The sequence below is a fragment of the Rutidosis leptorrhynchoides genome, chromosome 4, assembly GCF_046630445.1.
Source record: "Rutidosis leptorrhynchoides isolate AG116_Rl617_1_P2 chromosome 4, CSIRO_AGI_Rlap_v1, whole genome shotgun sequence".
NCBI lineage: Eukaryota > Viridiplantae > Streptophyta > Magnoliopsida > Asterales > Asteraceae > Rutidosis > Rutidosis leptorrhynchoides.
The window spans coordinates 465,570,403-465,588,087 of NC_092336.1; the positions used below are offsets into that span (position 1 = coordinate 465,570,403).

Here is a 17,685-nt window from a genome sequence, read left to right on the forward strand (position 1 = left end):
GCGTCTCACGTGACGTCCATGGCGGGACGTACGTCATTACTAACTATTAATCAATTGACCAAGAATTTTGATTGTTTACTTCTTGCTTGTAATAATAATTTATCCATTTGCTATCTATTATTTATTGACCAATTTTTTTCATTATGATGGTTCATTTTCATTGCAGACTATGGTCAGGTTTAGTTTAATAACAAGAAAGCGCAAAGTGCGAAAAAGGGCATTTTGGCACATAGCGATGACATCTGTTGTGTTCTTTATTTCGCTTTGGGTTGTCATAGCTAAACACATACGAGATAAACAACATATCCAATACTCTTCATCAAATATTGACCGTGTCTCAATAATGTGTACTAACGTTTACGTAAGTAACATTAGGTCGATAACACAAATTAGAATGACTCGAGTTTGCTTTAAAAAGTTGTGTTACATGCTTGAAATGTTCGGAGAATTAAAACCAAGTAGAAATATGAATGTTGATGAACAAGTTGCAATGTTTCTCCACATGTTGGCTTATAACGGTAAAAATCGGTGCATGATCAGTCTCTTTCGTCGATCGGGAGAAACAATTAGTACACATTTTGCTCAAGTTGTAAATGCGGTTGTAAGATTGCATCCACAGTTACTTAAGAAAACCGAGCCCGTTCCTTTAAACTCTACCGATGAAAAGTGGAAATGGTTCAAGGTATCATTCTTCTTTATGCCTTGTTATTATAGTTAGAACTGTTGTGTGTACATGAATAAGTGACGTGATGACTTTGTTACAGGATTGTTTAGGAGCTTTAGATAGAACATATATAGATTGTTTAGTGTCGAGTGAAGACAAACCTATATAGAGAACAAGAAAGAATAGTATCGCCACAAATGTTTTAGGTGTGTGCTCACAAGATATGCAGTTTATTTATGTCTTAGCGGGATGGGAATGGTCAGCAACCGATGGTAGAGTCCTTCGAGATGCTCTTCTTCGTCCAAATGGATTGAAAGGCCTAAGACCTTGTATGTATATACATAATTAAAAATGAATGCAACTAAATTTTATTTTTTCTGTTTGACATTGTTTTAACATGAATAAGTAATATTTAGGTTATTGCTTGGTTGACGCAGGATACACAAATGGAGAGGGCTTTCTTTCACATTATAGAGGTCAAAGGTATCATCTAAATGAGTGGTGTGAGGGATATCAACCAACTACTGGAAAAAAAAATTCAACATGAAACATTCACAAGCAAGAAATATAAGAGAGCGATGTTTTGGTATCTTAAAAGGAAGATGAAAAATCTTGAGGGCGCATCATACTATCCCATTGAAGTAAAAGTTAAAATAATCATGACATGTTGTCTCCTACACAACTACATAAGACAAGAAATGGCAATTGATCCATTTGAGAACTTACCTCTAACGGACCCAGGTAACGGAGATCTTGGAGTTGATCAAGAAAATAATATCACTTCAGTTGGGACTTCTAACGATTGGACTTCATTGGGAGACAATTTAGCCGTTCTATGTTTGAAATGTAAGTTGTAATTTGTAAATGCTAGCTAGTCTTTTGGTTTGTAATCTATAGGTAAACAAATGCTAATGTATGAAAGTTGTTTTGACGTAACGGATGAAAAATGCAGCTCTAATTTGGTTTCATGATAATAATTTGCTTTCAGATCTGTAATGGAATAATAACTTTATGATAAGTAATATTGTACTCTGTAGTACATTTTATTAATAAAGGGTATTTTTGTCATTGAACTAAAAATATTTTTTGAACTTTTTTAACAAAATCCGTCAACCAAACACATTATGGGATTTCAAATACCCGAATTTTAAATCCTTCATAATTTCAAATTCCATTGAAATTCGCAAACCAAATGGCAGCTAAGATTTCACGAGCCCACCACACTACCCACATCCCAATCATAGGGTACCAAATCCTCCACGTCAGCGCATTTCACCATCATTTATCCAAATTTCCAGAACCACCCCTCCATTTATTCCATATTTACTTTCCCACCCTCCTCAAAAACACCCCGCAAAATTAGACGGAGTACTAAATTCACATTCCATTTTGTTCCTCCTAAAATGAACACAAAATGGCAACCGGTCTAATTCGTCGAGCAATATCTAGGGTTTCAACATCATCTGCAGCAATCCAATCATCAAATCGCATATTCATCCGATCACACGCATCAGAGCCTCAAACGGACCAATCCACACCGGTAGCTCGATCCAATCCATCTCTCAAAAGCTTCCAAATATACCGATGGAGCCCCGACAACCCTACCAAACCCGAACTCAAAACCTACCAGATCGATCTCACACAGTGCGGTCCAATGGTTCTCGATGCACTAATCAAAATAAAAAATGAAATCGATCCAACGTTAACGTTCCGTCGATCGTGCCGTGAAGGAATATGTGGATCATGTGCTATGAATATTGACGGATGTAACGGATTAGCTTGTTTAACTAAAATTCCGTCAAATGATGCGACGATGATAACGCCGTTACCTCATATGTTTGTGATTAAGGATCTGGTGGTGGATATGACTAATTTTTATAATCAGTATAAGAGTATTGAACCGTGGTTGAAACGAAAGTCTCCGGCACCTGCAGGATGGGAAGGGAAAGAGGTGCCACAAAGTAAGAAAGATAGGGCTAAATTGGACGGTATGTATGAATGTATTCTGTGTGCTTGTTGCAGTACTTCATGCCCGAGTTATTGGTGGAATCCTGAATCGTATCTCGGTCCTGCGGCTCTTCTGCATGCGAATCGGTATATGTTTGTATTGATTTTGTTGAGATTTTAGGTTAATTGAAGTAATTTTAGTTGAATTATATTATTATGTATTTATTGTGTATTTTGCATATTAAAATGTCAGTTTTGATAGGTTAAGATAAGTTGATAGGTAGAATAAGTTTGTTGATTTTGGAAAGTTGAATTGGAAAGTAGATGTTAAGATAATTAAAATTTAAATTTTGCACATAGTTACTTATGGACGTATGCATGTCGTCCGGGAACACTTTTATGGACTGTTGAGTTGAGGATAACGCAACCTTCTTTGAGAAATTGTACCGTTTACGGGTATAGGTCATGCATTAGGTTATAGTACGTAATGATTAAGCTAAAAACTGACATTTGGATGCTAAGGTTCCTGGTTAGTTGATGTTTATAGAAATAACTAAAATACACTAGGTATCAATATCATCAGCATCAGTTCCAACATAAAAGAACTGTTCGATTCTATTTGTTTTTCTTTTTGCAAGATGAGTGTATAAGATTGGGTCGATTTTTGCGAAGATTCCTTTATAAGATTGTTGACTGAAATTGGTTTATAGCATTGATTTAAGCCCGTTACCGTTGGCGATCTCTTCTCAGAATTCTTCTTCGAGCTGGTCATTAGAGTAATCAGCTACAACTGTTAACAGTGATTGGCTAAGTCTAGCTGGTTTACCATCATTTTTAAAGCGATCAGAATACATACATCTTGGAATCTATCATAAATCTGAATAAGGGACTCTGAAACATAGGTGAATATGTACCAACTCCACATAATCCTTTCATTGAAGAAGTTGTGAACTTATCTTCCTGCCGTATGAACGATAGTACTACATAAGAACTTTCGGTTGACTCCTCTGCAAGGACAGAGGACTTCACAATCAACTATTATCATGAGTTTCAGAAGTACTAATTATTTTAATAGGGGGCATCATTTAGTTATAGTCAAGTTAGGAAATGATTCTTTGAATCATTGTTTGGTTATGAAATTTTATCTTTTCTTTTATTCTAATTGTAATGTAATTGTAATTCTAATGTTAGTTTATGGGAGCTGATGTTTAATGGTTCTAGTGGTTGAGTCTTGTTTGGTTTAAGAACTGGGTCAATATGTAGACTTACTTTTGAAGATTCTTTTTTCACATAAGTTTTTTTCCTAGTACTTGAATATAGTTTTTCTGTTTTCTACATGATGAAAACTAGAGTTATCTCCCAGGTTACTTGCTATTTTGCTTGCTTTGAATAATATCCTTTCACTGTCTTTACTCATAGGGACAAGAAGTACCAATTGTGTGCGAGTATCTTTATTAGAATTGACTTTGCGTGTTTGCTATAATAATTATGTTACAATATCCTGTGTGGCATCTGTTTGTGGTTCTCATTTTATTTTCATTTGAATTGAGATTGAAATGTAATGAAAGCAATGATTTTTGTTTTTTAATTAGGTGGATTATGGATAGTCGAGATGAATATACAAAGGAGCGTCTAGATGCTGTGAATGATGAATTCAAGTTGTATCGCTGCCATACAATTTTGAATTGTGCTCGTGCCTGTCCCAAGGGGTTGAACCCTGGAAAGCAGATCCAGAACATCAAGAGCCTTCAGGCTTAAGTGTGATTTTTTTTTCTTTCTAAAATTTGATTAACGTTGTTGGGATAATATGATGAATGTCATCTTCTTTCTGGAATTTTGTTGGGACATGTTTGTAGACCTTTTGGGGGTTAATAATAATCGGTGAAACAATGGTTGTATCTAGCGATCGGCCATCGCTCTGTTTTTATGAGCAGAATTCTTGGATAATGTCATTGCTATTGCCTATTTGCTAATACTACTATGAAAGACTTTGTGTGAAGTGCTCAGTTCAGTATACATATGGATTTATCTAACTTGTGGAAGTACTATTGGTGTCAAATAGTTTCAGGGTTTACCGTACAGTTATACAGTTACAATTACTTACAAATTACATTGACAATACTACAATGATAAAGAAATATTTGTTTTCATTTTTGGGTTTTCATCGTGGAGATCTTATTGGGTCTTCTCGGACTTCTTGATTTTTGATGAAAAAAGTAAAAAAAATATAAAAAAAATATGAGTTTCTTATGCATGATAAAGAATGGTTTCAAATACTGGGGAAAACTATGGTATGCTATCCTCTATCTATCAACGAAAGTCTTGAACGTAATTATGACTACATATACGAAAGTGATGAGTCGGAGTTGTGAGTGATGATTCATGTTAGGTCTAGTAAATAGATGTAATTTGTGTATAAATTGAGTATAAATACTCTTTTAGCTAGCTTAGAACTTATGCCTTGCACCACTTTTCCCCAATACCTTTACCTTAGGTTTCACACACATCACCATTTTCTCTCAACTTGTAACTAACTCCCTCACCTTGTAACAAACTTCATCTAATGAATCTTGGCACTAAGTTGTTCTATATGCTCTAATCATCTTATTCTCATCGGTTAATCGTCATCATATACATACATAGTTACATATACATATACACATCGATAATCACTATTCTATCTCCATAAACACACGAATCATGATTAGAGTTCGAATTAATCTTTTCAAGGAAAAGCACACCGAGACAGGTTAAAAAACAAAATAGGTTCCTAAAGTAAAGGAAAAGAGAGTATTTTTTTTTGAAAAAAACATGTTCCTATAGATTTAAGACCGGTTTCTTGTAAAATCAGGTTCCTATTGTCTAAAATAGAGACCGGTCTTTTTTATCCTCTATGAAAAACAAGTTTCTATTTAATTTAGGAACCTCTTTTTACACTCTCCTCACAAAATAGGTTTCTAATGAGGTTTCTATTCCCTATTTTGTAGTAGTGAAAGTTCCTCCAACGCTGGTTATTTGGTTCTCTTGGTCTCTTTTGCGTTTTAATTTTGTTTGTTGTAGTTTAATCGTAGGCTTTATTGTTGTTATGTTTCGTTCAGTTGATTTTGGTTTTGGATGACGTTTTTCGTTTAGGCTCGGGTTGAGTTAGCTTACCTTTGTTTAGTTAGTTCTAAGTAGTTTACTCTTTTCGAGCCTTTATGGTCACGGTATGGATGTATTGGTTCTCGGGAGTCATCATTTATTAATGAAGACATCTTATATTTAATTAGTAATCGTTATTTTAGCCAAAAAAAAAATGTAAGTGCATCAAATTTAATGAGATACGAATGAAAAAAAAAATGGTTTAGCCAAGTCTTTGTCTTCCATCTCTATTTCTTTGGTGATTTACCATCTCGAATCAGTCTTCTATCAATGGTGCCTTAATTGCTCAAACTCACCATGCCTTGTTGTCCATTTGTTCTATCATCGGAGTATCCTTGGCGGATATCTTTGAGATTAGGGGAAAGTTGGTCACCATGTATCAATCCAAGAATACTATTCTCGAATTATTAACAAGAAAGCTCGCCAACAATGACGCCACAACAAACCACAACCTTGAAGCTGTAACAAACAATTGGCTACACTAACCAAGGTTGGTGATCCCGCACCCTCGACACCAACTCTATCATTTAAACCATCACACTTGGTATTAATAAACACAAACCATTCCAACCACCATACAAATTATATTTCCCGTCACCACACCCTTCCTACCGCCTCACATAACCACGTTTACTAATACAATACTCGAAATTCCTTCACTCCACTTGCTCAGACCCGACAATTCTTAAACTGAGGCCCCCTCTGAATCCCTATTTCTAACCTTGTGCCAACCGCAACTTCCACACTTCATCCACTATCCATCCCACAGTTCCACCCCAAATCACCACTCTTCATTCTACAATCCACCACATTTACTAATCCCTCACTCTTTATCAACTTGATTTTCTTTTCCCGAAAACGTGCTATTCTGGTCACACATACAAACCAAAGTCTGTCGTTCTTCAAAATGAACCTAACTCACCATGGAAGATGCTGCATGTCTCAACCTTGAGCACAAGGTTGACGTTTAACCAGAGGGTATTGATACATTCGAGTCGGCTACAAAAGCTTAGCAAGACGTTGACGTTTAACCAGAGGGTATTGATACATTCGAGTCGGCTACAAAAGCTTAGCAAGACGAGAAATACTCCATATATAATTAGAGATATTGTTTGTTAGTGTGTTTCAATTGTCATCTAATTATACTACACTTGTAAAGGTAAAATGGTTTAAACGCACAAAAAAACTCCAAATATAAGGTTCAAAAACTGATCCAAACAGCTAATTTATTCAAATATTTGGTCGGTCCGAAAAAAGGGGTTCTAAACCAGTTTTAGGCGGAACCAGTTCTGAGTGAAACTAGTTTAAATTTGGTTTAGAAGCATTATTTTGTAGCCGTTAGGATCCCCTTTTTTTGTACAACTCTAATCTCGAGTGATGTTGAATATAACAATAGGTGATTATTTATCATTCATATCCGATCCACGAATTTTCACGTCATATATATCCACATATCCATCGACATCCCTACTTGCAAGAGAGCTATGCTTCAGAGCAGAAATCACGAATAACAAGATCAAGAAAACTTGCTGGATCATAAAAGTGACAGATTCATATTAGCAAAGACAAGACAAAATGACATCAATCTAGCATAGTGAAGAAATTGGTAGCTGATAAAACTCAACACCCACAAATTGCTTCATGACACAATATATAATCCTTCCACAAACACAACACATCTCAAATTCCACAAATCCCTTTGAATACGATAGATACTCTACTCAAAAGCCTCATCATCATCATCCGGAAGCGGCTGGCTAGCAGCTGCAGCAAGCTCGGCTTCATGCCTTTAAAAAGTTGCAAAAAAGAAAAAAAAAATCATTACATAAACACCAAGCACATATAGTTGGTAGTAATGCTACATCCACTCAAATTTCACACAAACGAGCTCATACAATTAGTAGTTAACCAACCATAGCTGAAATTTCTCTCTTTCTACAGGTTAATTTTTTAGTGTAGATATTTGTGTGTAAAAGATGTGTGGATGAAGCATTCCTTATAAGTTAAAGGATTTAAAAATTAATAGAAACAATGAACTTACTGTTGTTGAGCAGCAATGTCAATTTGCACTTCTGGGGGAGCAAGAGCAGGTGACTCGACAAAATGCAAGTTGGGGTCCCTATAAATAAAAACAAAACCAAAATCAGAACAGTTGATCCTCTAAACAAAATCATCCAACAATCGCAGTGATATAAGAAAATAAAGTTACCCGGCAAGTTTCCTCGCGAGGTAGAGGAAAGGCTTCTCGAAGTTGTAGTTACTCTTCGCAGAGATTTCATAATACTGCAAATTCTTCTTTCTGTGGAAAGTAACTTGCTTAGCTTTCACTTGACGGTTCTTCACATCAACCTTGTTTCCACATAAAACTATTGGGATGTTCTCACAGACACTATACGAAAAGAAAGCATACAACACGTTAAGTAATAATAAAAGAAACTTTAATACACAACCAAAGAAAAGTACACTTACCGGCAAAGATCACGGTGCCAAGTTGGAACATTCTTGTATGTCAGCCTTGCAGTAACATCAAACATGATGATGGCACATTGACCATGAATGCTGCAACAGATTATTCATCACAAGTTAAACATTCAGTTAGTAAACAGAATTTAATATGAATTATGAATAAATAATAACAATTTGATTACATAAAACACTTCTATTTTGAAGACCCTCATTGACAACTACTAGTCAACTACGACTCTTGCCATCCATAGTGACCACTATAATAGTAATAAAAATGAACAAAAACTAGACAGGATGAACACATCCCACATTAAATGAAAAATATAAAGCAAGGTAATATTGTCAACGAAACTTAAAAAATTATATGGTTCACCAAACAGATTAGTGGAGATTTGATGTGGATCTAGACATTTCAATAAAACCATGTACCTATTTAAAAAGTGCAAATTTCATTGGCCATATTATAGTATCTAAAAATTGCATAGAGATTTACTTATAATACTCAACACAAAACTTTGTGCACTTGAGTCATAATACATATAATGTGCATAGAGGATGGACAAAATAATCTACAAATGCTAAATTTAAATAATACTTACTAATATCCATCACGAAGACCACCAAATTTCTCCTGACCAGCAGTGTCCCAGCAATAAAACCGAATCTTTCCACAATTGGTGAAGAAATCCAAGGGGTGAACTTCAACACCAATGGTTGCTGAACACAATAAAAAAAATCAACAAATTAGCTAAATATTGATTAATCTTTGCTAGATAAAACGCGCAGCAAAGAGAAATACTTACGTTCATATTTCTTCTCAAATTCACCGGTCAAATGTCTCTTCACAAAAGTGGTTTTCCCTAAACAGGGCAAATATCAACCACTCATTACAACAAGATTTATCAAAACAAATTTTGAATTGGGATACAATTTTCAATAGCTGAAACAGAGCTATTAAAACCAATTTGTATAGTTGGTGTTTCAATCAAGCTTAGTTGTAAAGGATTGTGATCATACGAGTTCAAATACGTTGTTGATTTGATTATCATTATTAACAGCATCAAAAAAGTGTCAGATGGAAATGAGTTTTCAAGGTTTTTTTAACAATAAATATCAAATCAATCAATTAACCACATTTATCAAACAGTTCTAAATCAAGACTTACTTATAAACCATATTGATTTACACACACAGGAATATAATTCGCATCTCCAACTACTACATCAATAATCGATAACATAAAAATCATAACTTTAAAAAAATTATATATTATATATTCAAAACCTAGTATTTACACAATTAAAGCTTTTAATTGCAAGCAAATAAATATCAAATCAGATGTAAAATACTACAAATGAACATTTTTATTCACACTTATATGACATATTTTGTATATAAATATTAATTTTTTATGACTCACTAATCATATTCACTTATTTTTACTTTAACTCCAAACATGACCAATTTAAAATCATTGTTTTAAAAGTAAAGTAAACGTATTAATTTTTTGAATATATCTTCATAAACAAGCTATGTATATGCGTTTAAATTTATAAACATCCAACAACAAAAAACCTGCTAAACCCTAACAAAATCTCAAGTTCAAAAACATTTCATATCATAACATAGAAGAAATTAGCACAAGAAATTATAAAATTATATATTAATAATTTAATAATAATAAATAATAACTAATAAATATACCAGTTCCACCATCGCCTACAATTACAAGCTTGAAACTCGGATAGTCAACAGTTTGCTGATTCGGCAACGCCTAAAACACAAATTCAAATAACAAATCGCAAAATTTATGAATCAAAAACAATATTAATAAATTAAAACAATGAAAAACAATATTAATCAATTAAAACAATGAAATAAATGCAGATCTGAACATAGAGAATGAACGTACCATTCTCAAATAGTGCGTAGGCGGAGTAGAGAGAAAGTAGTGTTTCAAGGGTTTAATATATATGTATGTGCGTGTATCTATATATAAGAGAGGCTGAGATTGTGCGTTGATAAAACAAGCCCTAAATTGAAAGTACGCAAACACAAAATAAATATTCACCGAAAAATTGTTAGCTTTAAACTGACGCGTTTATGTACACCGTTGGATTGATATGTTCTAAAATCAACCGTTGATTGTGTGATCAGTGTGAGTCACGTGATTAGACAGAATGGTTTTGAATTTTGAAACCCTGCCTTTGAATTTTCTCGCACTACGAAAATGTAAGTGGTAAGAGCTCGAACTTATTTATTTTTAAAGCTGATTACTGGAGTTTATTATTTTTTATAAGTGTTTGATAAACTATCTGAAGTTTATTTTCTAATTCATAAGCTCTACTTTTTTTTTTTCCATAAGCTACTAGAAGTAGCTTATTTATCTAGAGCTTATGATTTTCATAAGCACTAGTTTTTATGTCTATCAAACAAAACTTACGTAGTATTACTTGTAGCTTATTAAAATCATAAGTTCAAGCTCTCATAAACTCTCATAAGCTCTTCCGCCAAACACACCCGTAGTTTATTTTAGAACATTAAAATCGAAGCTTAATTTTTATAAGTGTTTGGCAAAATTAGCCGAAACTGAAACTTATATTTATAATTTACTAAAAGGATAATAAAATATATAATAAAATAAAATATATTATATATACCTATATCTAAAAGGTAAAGTGAAAATGAATAGTACTATTCATTTCTCCACTTTTCGCAAACTTAATCCATTAACTTTCATTAAAATACAAATCGAATCCCCCACTTTATACGTATATTTTTTTCCAAATTTCACAAGCTTAACCCCCTAACTTTATTAAAATACAAATCGAACCCCCACTTTACTAACTTTTTTTTTACTACATTTTCCCACTTTTCGCAAACTTAACCCCTTAACTTTCATTAAAATACAAATCGAACCCCCCACTTTATACGTATATTTTTTTCCAAATTTCACAAGCTTAACCCCCTAACTTTTATTAAAATACAAATCGAACCCCCACTTTACTAACTTTTTTTTTACTAATATTCAATTTTCACAAACTTAACCCCCTAACTTTTATTAAAATAAAAATCGAACCCCCACTTTATACGTAAAGTTTTTTCAAATTTCACAAACTTAACCCACTAACTTTTATTAAAATACAAATCGAACCCCCACTTTACTAACTTTTTTTTAAAAAATAAAACCCGAACGATAAAAGAAGCAACATTCACAAAAGGAACAACCCTTCAATGTTATGTCGAAAAAAATTCTTTTTTACAGAATAGATCAAGACTTTTTTTTTAACTCGCATTCAAAACGGAGCCCCCGGAGCGAAGCGAGGGCTCCACAACTAGTTATTATATAAAGGGTAAATAGGTCATTATTCATGTCATAAGCTATAGATCATGTTTGGTAACAAGTTTTTTGAAGGTTTCTAACTTTTGTGAAAAAACTCTTATCAAATAAAATGCTCCGTTTGATTACAAGAGCTTAAATCTTTCTGAATGAGGAAAAAAAGCTAAAAGCTACTAAAATTAACGTTTAGTTTTAGTTTTTTCTTTTTATATAATTTTACTTTTTATTTTAAAAGTTTCAGCTACTCTGTCAAACAATTAAATACATATAAAAAGCTAACAGGTACCAGCTATCAGCTACAATTTATCAACTAACAGCTAACAGCTAAAAGCTACCAGCTATTAGCTAACAGCTAAAAGTTACAAGCTAGTTTTTGCCAAACATATACAAAAGCTTATTTTATAAGCTAGTTCAACTAATTTATTTTTTCATAGCTTATTTTTTTCATAAGCTCTGAAAATTTTGTCACCCAAACGAAGTTACTAGCTTTCTAACTGTGACATGGAGTCTTGAAACACGGACAAGAAGTCTGACATGTGTGCTCTTTAATGGTGACGTTGAGTCAGAGAGTGCACTTTTTGACCTAATGACTATGATGTTACAAAGATCAAACTTTAAACCTTTCTAGTGGGCAAATGTCAAGTTTTGTGTCAAGTTCCCGTATAACTCACTAATTTTGATGTTTTTATATCGATTAGATTTTATATTTACTTAATATATATTATATATTATATAATAAAATTAAAACGTCCAATAATGCAAATGCAAATAATAATTAATATAAAACATATGAATGAATTAAAATAATATTTCAAATAAAATAAGAAAATTTGGTTTTGTTTTTAAACCCAAATGAGATGATTTAAATCCATCAAACAATAACTTAGAGTCTTTTTTAAAACCTTATTCTTGTTATAATATAGAATATATATATATATATATATATATATATATATATATAGATAGTCAATTATTGATACACAAAAGTAATATTATTGTATTACCTAAACTTGTGATGTTTTTGCTATAAATAGCCATGAATGCAAGCATTAAACTTGCACCATTTCTCACACTTACAAAGTGTTTATTTCTTTCTCTCCATTATCATCTTTGTTCTTACACTTCATTATTAGTATTCTTAATCAAGAATCAAACCACTAAAGGTAGTTATAAACTACTAAATCTTAACACGTTATCAGCACGATAATCTTAATAATAAATATGGTTGGTTCGGCCACCTAAATGATATATGGTCGGTTATACCACCTGAAAAATATATGGTCGACAATGTCGCCTAATTATCATTTATGTTACTAACATTTATATTTCTATTATCTAACATTTATATGGTCGACATTGTCGTCTAATTATCATTTATGTTTACTAATATTTATATTTCTGTTATATAACATTTATTTATGATTTCTTACACATGGTCGACACTGTCGCTGAAACGACCCGTCCATATTACTATAAACGCAATACGTTATTCATTGGTCCCATAGCGAGGTATTTGACCTCTATATGATACGTTTTAGAAAAATATTGCATTCATTTCATAAAAATCACACCATTATTATACATAATGCATGTTTTAAACAAGTGAGCAATTATTTAAGAAATAATCCCCATGATACATCGGTTTCCAAATACTACACACGTGACATAACAATTGAATATAATACATGACAAAGGTTTTATTGAATGCAACACTTCATTTAAACAAAAGCATGAGACTCCATGCACAGCTTGCTCAGATAATGCAACAGCGGAAGACTTTCTTAAGGACCTGAGAATAAACATGCTTAAACAGTCAACATAAAGGTTGGTGAGATATATAGGTTTAGCATCGATATAAATATAGACCACAAGATTTTCATAGTTATAAATATATGTACACTCGCAAGTGTATAAAAGTATTCTATAAGTTGTTGAGCGCTTCGGTAACCATACTTAACCATTAATGTGGCATATTTCCTTTATTATGAAATCTCCCTACAATGTACCAAGTGTAGTAAAAACGAAGTACTATGCAACCGTTTACGATACTAGAGCGACTAGCCCGGTTGGGGTTGTCAAACCCGATAGATTTATCAATAGGATTCGCGCTTACATGTTCTTACAACATGTAAATATTAGTTACCAAGCTATTAGGGAAGATATGCAAGGTGGTATAACTCAACGTAGAATATATTTTAAGTACTTGTGTCCATGGCGTAAAACATAAAATGCATGTATTCTCATCCCAAAATATTTGTAGAGTTTAAAAATGGGACTATATACTCACGGTAGTAAAAGTATATTAATAATTTAACTTATTAAAAATATGGTCTTCGTCCTTGAATTCACGAACCTATAATAATAATAACGATTCAGATAATAATACATGTGAACAAAATTAATATAGCAAGTTCATATCATATATTCAATCACATGTGATTGTTTAAGTTTATATTTTCAATCACATGTGATTATTTAAGTTGTCAAGTTTAGTAGTCCAAAATAGTCTGAAAAGTCCAACAGTCCAATAATCGGTATATATATATATATATATATATATATATATATATATATATATATATATATATATAATCTTAGAATTACCCCACGGTGTATTGTGTACGTATTGTCTTGCATCAATCCAGAGACGTATTGTATACGTATTGTCTTAGAATTAACTAAGACGTATTGTGTACGTATTGTCTTAGGATTTATCAAAACGTATTGTGCACGTATTGTCATGGAACGTACCAAGATTATTATATATATACAATCTCGAAATTAATCAAGATTATAATATTTTATTATACTAATGATAACATGTCCAAATATATATAGGATATAGGAAAAGTTAACAAGGATATGGTTAATATAGTTTTTGTAATATAAATTTCGTTCATACCACGTTAATTTTAGCAGGTTTTGTTTTGCTAGCCAAATATTCATTACAACTCCGTTTAAAGTAAATCAAATTGCTATGGATTCCTTAAGAAGTCAATTTTACAAAACCGATTCAAAAAGTTCATCCCAAGTAGTAATTTTTAGAGCTTTACCCTCTTTTTGTGTCGGTGGACAGATTTAGAAAAATCCCGGCATCCACCCAATATATGATTTTTGATAAAATACTTCCACTTTGTCTAAATTCATGAAAAAAATACTGGAAGTCTTATTTACATATATTAACATATTTCCAAAGTCTTAACCAAGAACTCAAAGTCTAAGATAGGTTTTTAATTCCCAACCCAAAACAGCCCGCTTTTTACTAAATGGAGATTAAAGGATATATGTTAAGTTTCAAGGTGTTCTTCATATGTACAAGTTATAAGTTCTTATATTAACTTAATATAACATCATAATACATATAAATAAGTGTTATTAGAGTTAAGTTAGAAAGATTAGATTAGTTTTTCAAACAAGTTTAGAATCAAGTAAACTATGTTCTAGTTTATAAACTCTTATATAGATAGCTATAAACATATGAATTGAACAAGAGTTGAAGTAGAGTTTTTACCTCAAGTTTAGAATATAAAGTTGCTGAAAAAAAGTAGTAGAACAAAACTTGAGAGAGTTCTTGCAAGTGTGTGTGAAAATTGGAAGTAAAATTTGGAAAATGAATGTGTAAAAATGAGTTAGAAATGGTGCTTATTTATAGGCTTGAAAATTTGGCTTTTAGTGAAAATATCTAAGATAAGTTAAAATGTATTAATTCATGGATGACATATTAAATTGATTAGGTCATAGATGACATATTACACAAATAATTGCAGATTTCTATTGGTATATACCAATAGTAAATACTTCTAGAAGCTGTGTATAATACGGGTAAAAATACCGTATGAATGCGAGTAGAATTCTTGAGAAAATTGAACAGAAATATGAGTATAGCTATCCTTTATATATATTGGTATATTATAAAGTGTATTCAATACTTTTAAGGATGTATTTACACTCGTAATACATTATATGTAAATACATTTTAACATAAGTTAATTACGTCGTTTAAATAGTAACATATATATTGTTCAAAAACTCTTTAAATTAGTAGTATGAAAATATATATACAATACTTTGTTAATATACTTAATGAGATATTTAATTATCATATTTTCAAGTTAAATATATATAAATCTATATATATACACAATAATTAAACAATTAAACAATTAAATCAAGTTATGACGTTCGTGAATCGTCGGAATAAAAGGGTGAACAAAAGCTTGTGTAAAACTCTTTCCGGAGGTTCAAGATTTATTAAAAATTCATTTCTTATCAAGTCGGAATTATATAAAGATTAAGTTTAAATTTGGTCGGAAATTTCCGGGTCGTCACAGTACCTACCCGTTAAAGAAATTTCATCCCGAAATTTGATCGAGGTCGTCATGGCTAACAATAAGAATGTTATTATGACGAATATAAGTTGATTCATAGGGTTTTATCATGATTTAGAAATATGGATAAAATAATTCGATTACTCGAAACGTATGAGTGAAGCTATCGTAAAAGAGTGAAATGAGAAAATAGGAATTCGTCTTATCTTTTGACGTCATCACGGTTGATCTCCGGATTAAATAAAATCTTTGTAATCTCTATAGGATTTGATTCTTTGGTGATTAAGGAAATTATGATCCTTTTCGATTTAATGCGATGATTCATCTCGATTTTTCTGTCGAATATTTCACTATAAATCCACCTCCTTCGTTTCCTTTTAAATCACACATTCTATTCTTTCTCCCTCAATTCTTACTTTAAAATTATTCGTCAATATGCTTCATCCAGTGCTGATTCTCGATATACTCCTCACTTTCATATCTGTCGTTCTTCTTTTCATCTACCTCCGGAAGAATTTATTTACTTCTACTATACTCTTGGTTTTATAGTGTTTTTAGTTCTCCCGTGTCTTTATATTGCTATATGCATCGATATATACGGTTTATAGTTTCTGGGTTGTTGTTGGATTTTATATCTTCCCTTAAATTTCGATGTCCCTGCTTCTGTCTTCTATAATCATTGTCATCCCCAATTAATGCTCTCTTTTATTTGCTGCGATTTATACCCCAATTTCTATTTCGGAGTTTTGTCCTTTCGTTTCTTCTTCTTGCGATTAAGCACCGCTTGTAATGGTCCAGAATTCGTATATATGAATTTCGGAATGAACATTGTTAATGTTCTAAGAAGGAAATTGTAATGGCACGATCTTGACTTGTCAAATTACTAGAATACCTCGAAAAAGGCCGAATCATCAAGAAATATTTTCTTGATATTTTAGAGGTTAAAGAGAATACAAGAGTCGTGTAACATAGCACATGATGACGTTATGATCTGTGAATCATCACGTTCCATTTAGAAACTCAGCATGACTTACTGTAATATAATCACGTTGATCAAGTGTCATTATATTATACTAGTTCATGCTTCAGTTCCCAACACTACTTCAAAAATATTTCTATTTTAAATTCGAGAGTTTCAGAATTTAGAAACTAAAATAGTTTCTTTTATGATGTAATACAGACAGCGCGAAGAGGTAAATGATTTCAGATAAGAATAATTATGGAAATATCTTCAGAAATATGGAGGATATTTATAATGAAAGATACGATGATATCTTAGAATTTCTAATATCAGAGGATGATGAAGAATATTGTCCGTAAGGGTTTAGAGTCGGGAGCAAGGTATTCGATAATAACTTCAGTAGACACGGAATCATTTGGATTCTTTGAAGGTAGATATCGTCCTTGTGATTTATCCACAGCCTTCTTCATGGTTTGCTCAATCCGTATTTTTCAGTACCAAATCTTCTCTTTTTCTGAGCTTTGCCAACACACTACTCTTTATCATCAAACTTTTTACTGTTAAGGTCGTTTATAGTTTTTGCTGCTTCATCAACATTTCGAGAACTAGTTCGCAGTTTAGGGTGTTTTTTAGAAACTTCACAATCAAAGTATATAAGTCCAGAAGATAGACACATATAATTGTTGGCGTAGACATGCTGCGAGATTTCAAAATACTGATTGCTAATTTCTGATGATTCGTATGGCAATTCTAGTTACAAGATGCGGATGAGTAAATGATGGGGTTTTGATAAATATAAAGATTTTTCGAAAAGTCAAAGATCAATGAAGTTGTTAAT

General features: G+C 32.1%; 2 protein-coding genes and 1 pseudogene across 2 annotated transcripts; 2 read left to right on the top strand and 1 right to left on the bottom strand.

Moving 5' to 3' along the window:
- Positions 1 to 235: 235 nt before the first annotated feature.
- LOC139842256 (protein ALP1-like) lies at positions 236 to 1,521 on the top strand (annotated as a pseudogene).
- Positions 1,522 to 2,030: 509 nt separating this feature from the next.
- Positions 2,031 to 4,610, top strand: LOC139844476 (succinate dehydrogenase [ubiquinone] iron-sulfur subunit 2, mitochondrial-like). The gene is made up of 2 exons (XM_071834701.1): positions 2,031 to 2,758; positions 4,204 to 4,610. The coding sequence occupies exons 1-2, from the start codon at positions 2,079 to 2,081 to the stop codon at positions 4,367 to 4,369; spliced, it is 846 nt and encodes a 281-aa protein (XP_071690802.1). The 5' UTR covers positions 2,031 to 2,078; the 3' UTR covers positions 4,370 to 4,610.
- A 2,655-nt stretch (positions 4,611 to 7,265) lies between these two features.
- LOC139844477 (GTP-binding nuclear protein Ran-3) lies at positions 7,266 to 10,251 on the bottom strand. Its single transcript, XM_071834702.1, has 8 exons — positions 10,131 to 10,251; positions 9,923 to 9,992; positions 9,022 to 9,078; positions 8,818 to 8,935; positions 8,222 to 8,311; positions 7,962 to 8,141; positions 7,794 to 7,871; positions 7,266 to 7,539 (listed from the first exon to the last, which is right to left on the bottom strand). The coding sequence occupies exons 1-8, from the start codon at positions 10,131 to 10,133 to the stop codon at positions 7,470 to 7,472; spliced, it is 666 nt and encodes a 221-aa protein (XP_071690803.1). The 5' UTR covers positions 10,134 to 10,251; the 3' UTR covers positions 7,266 to 7,469.
- Positions 10,252 to 17,685: the final 7,434 nt, after the last annotated feature.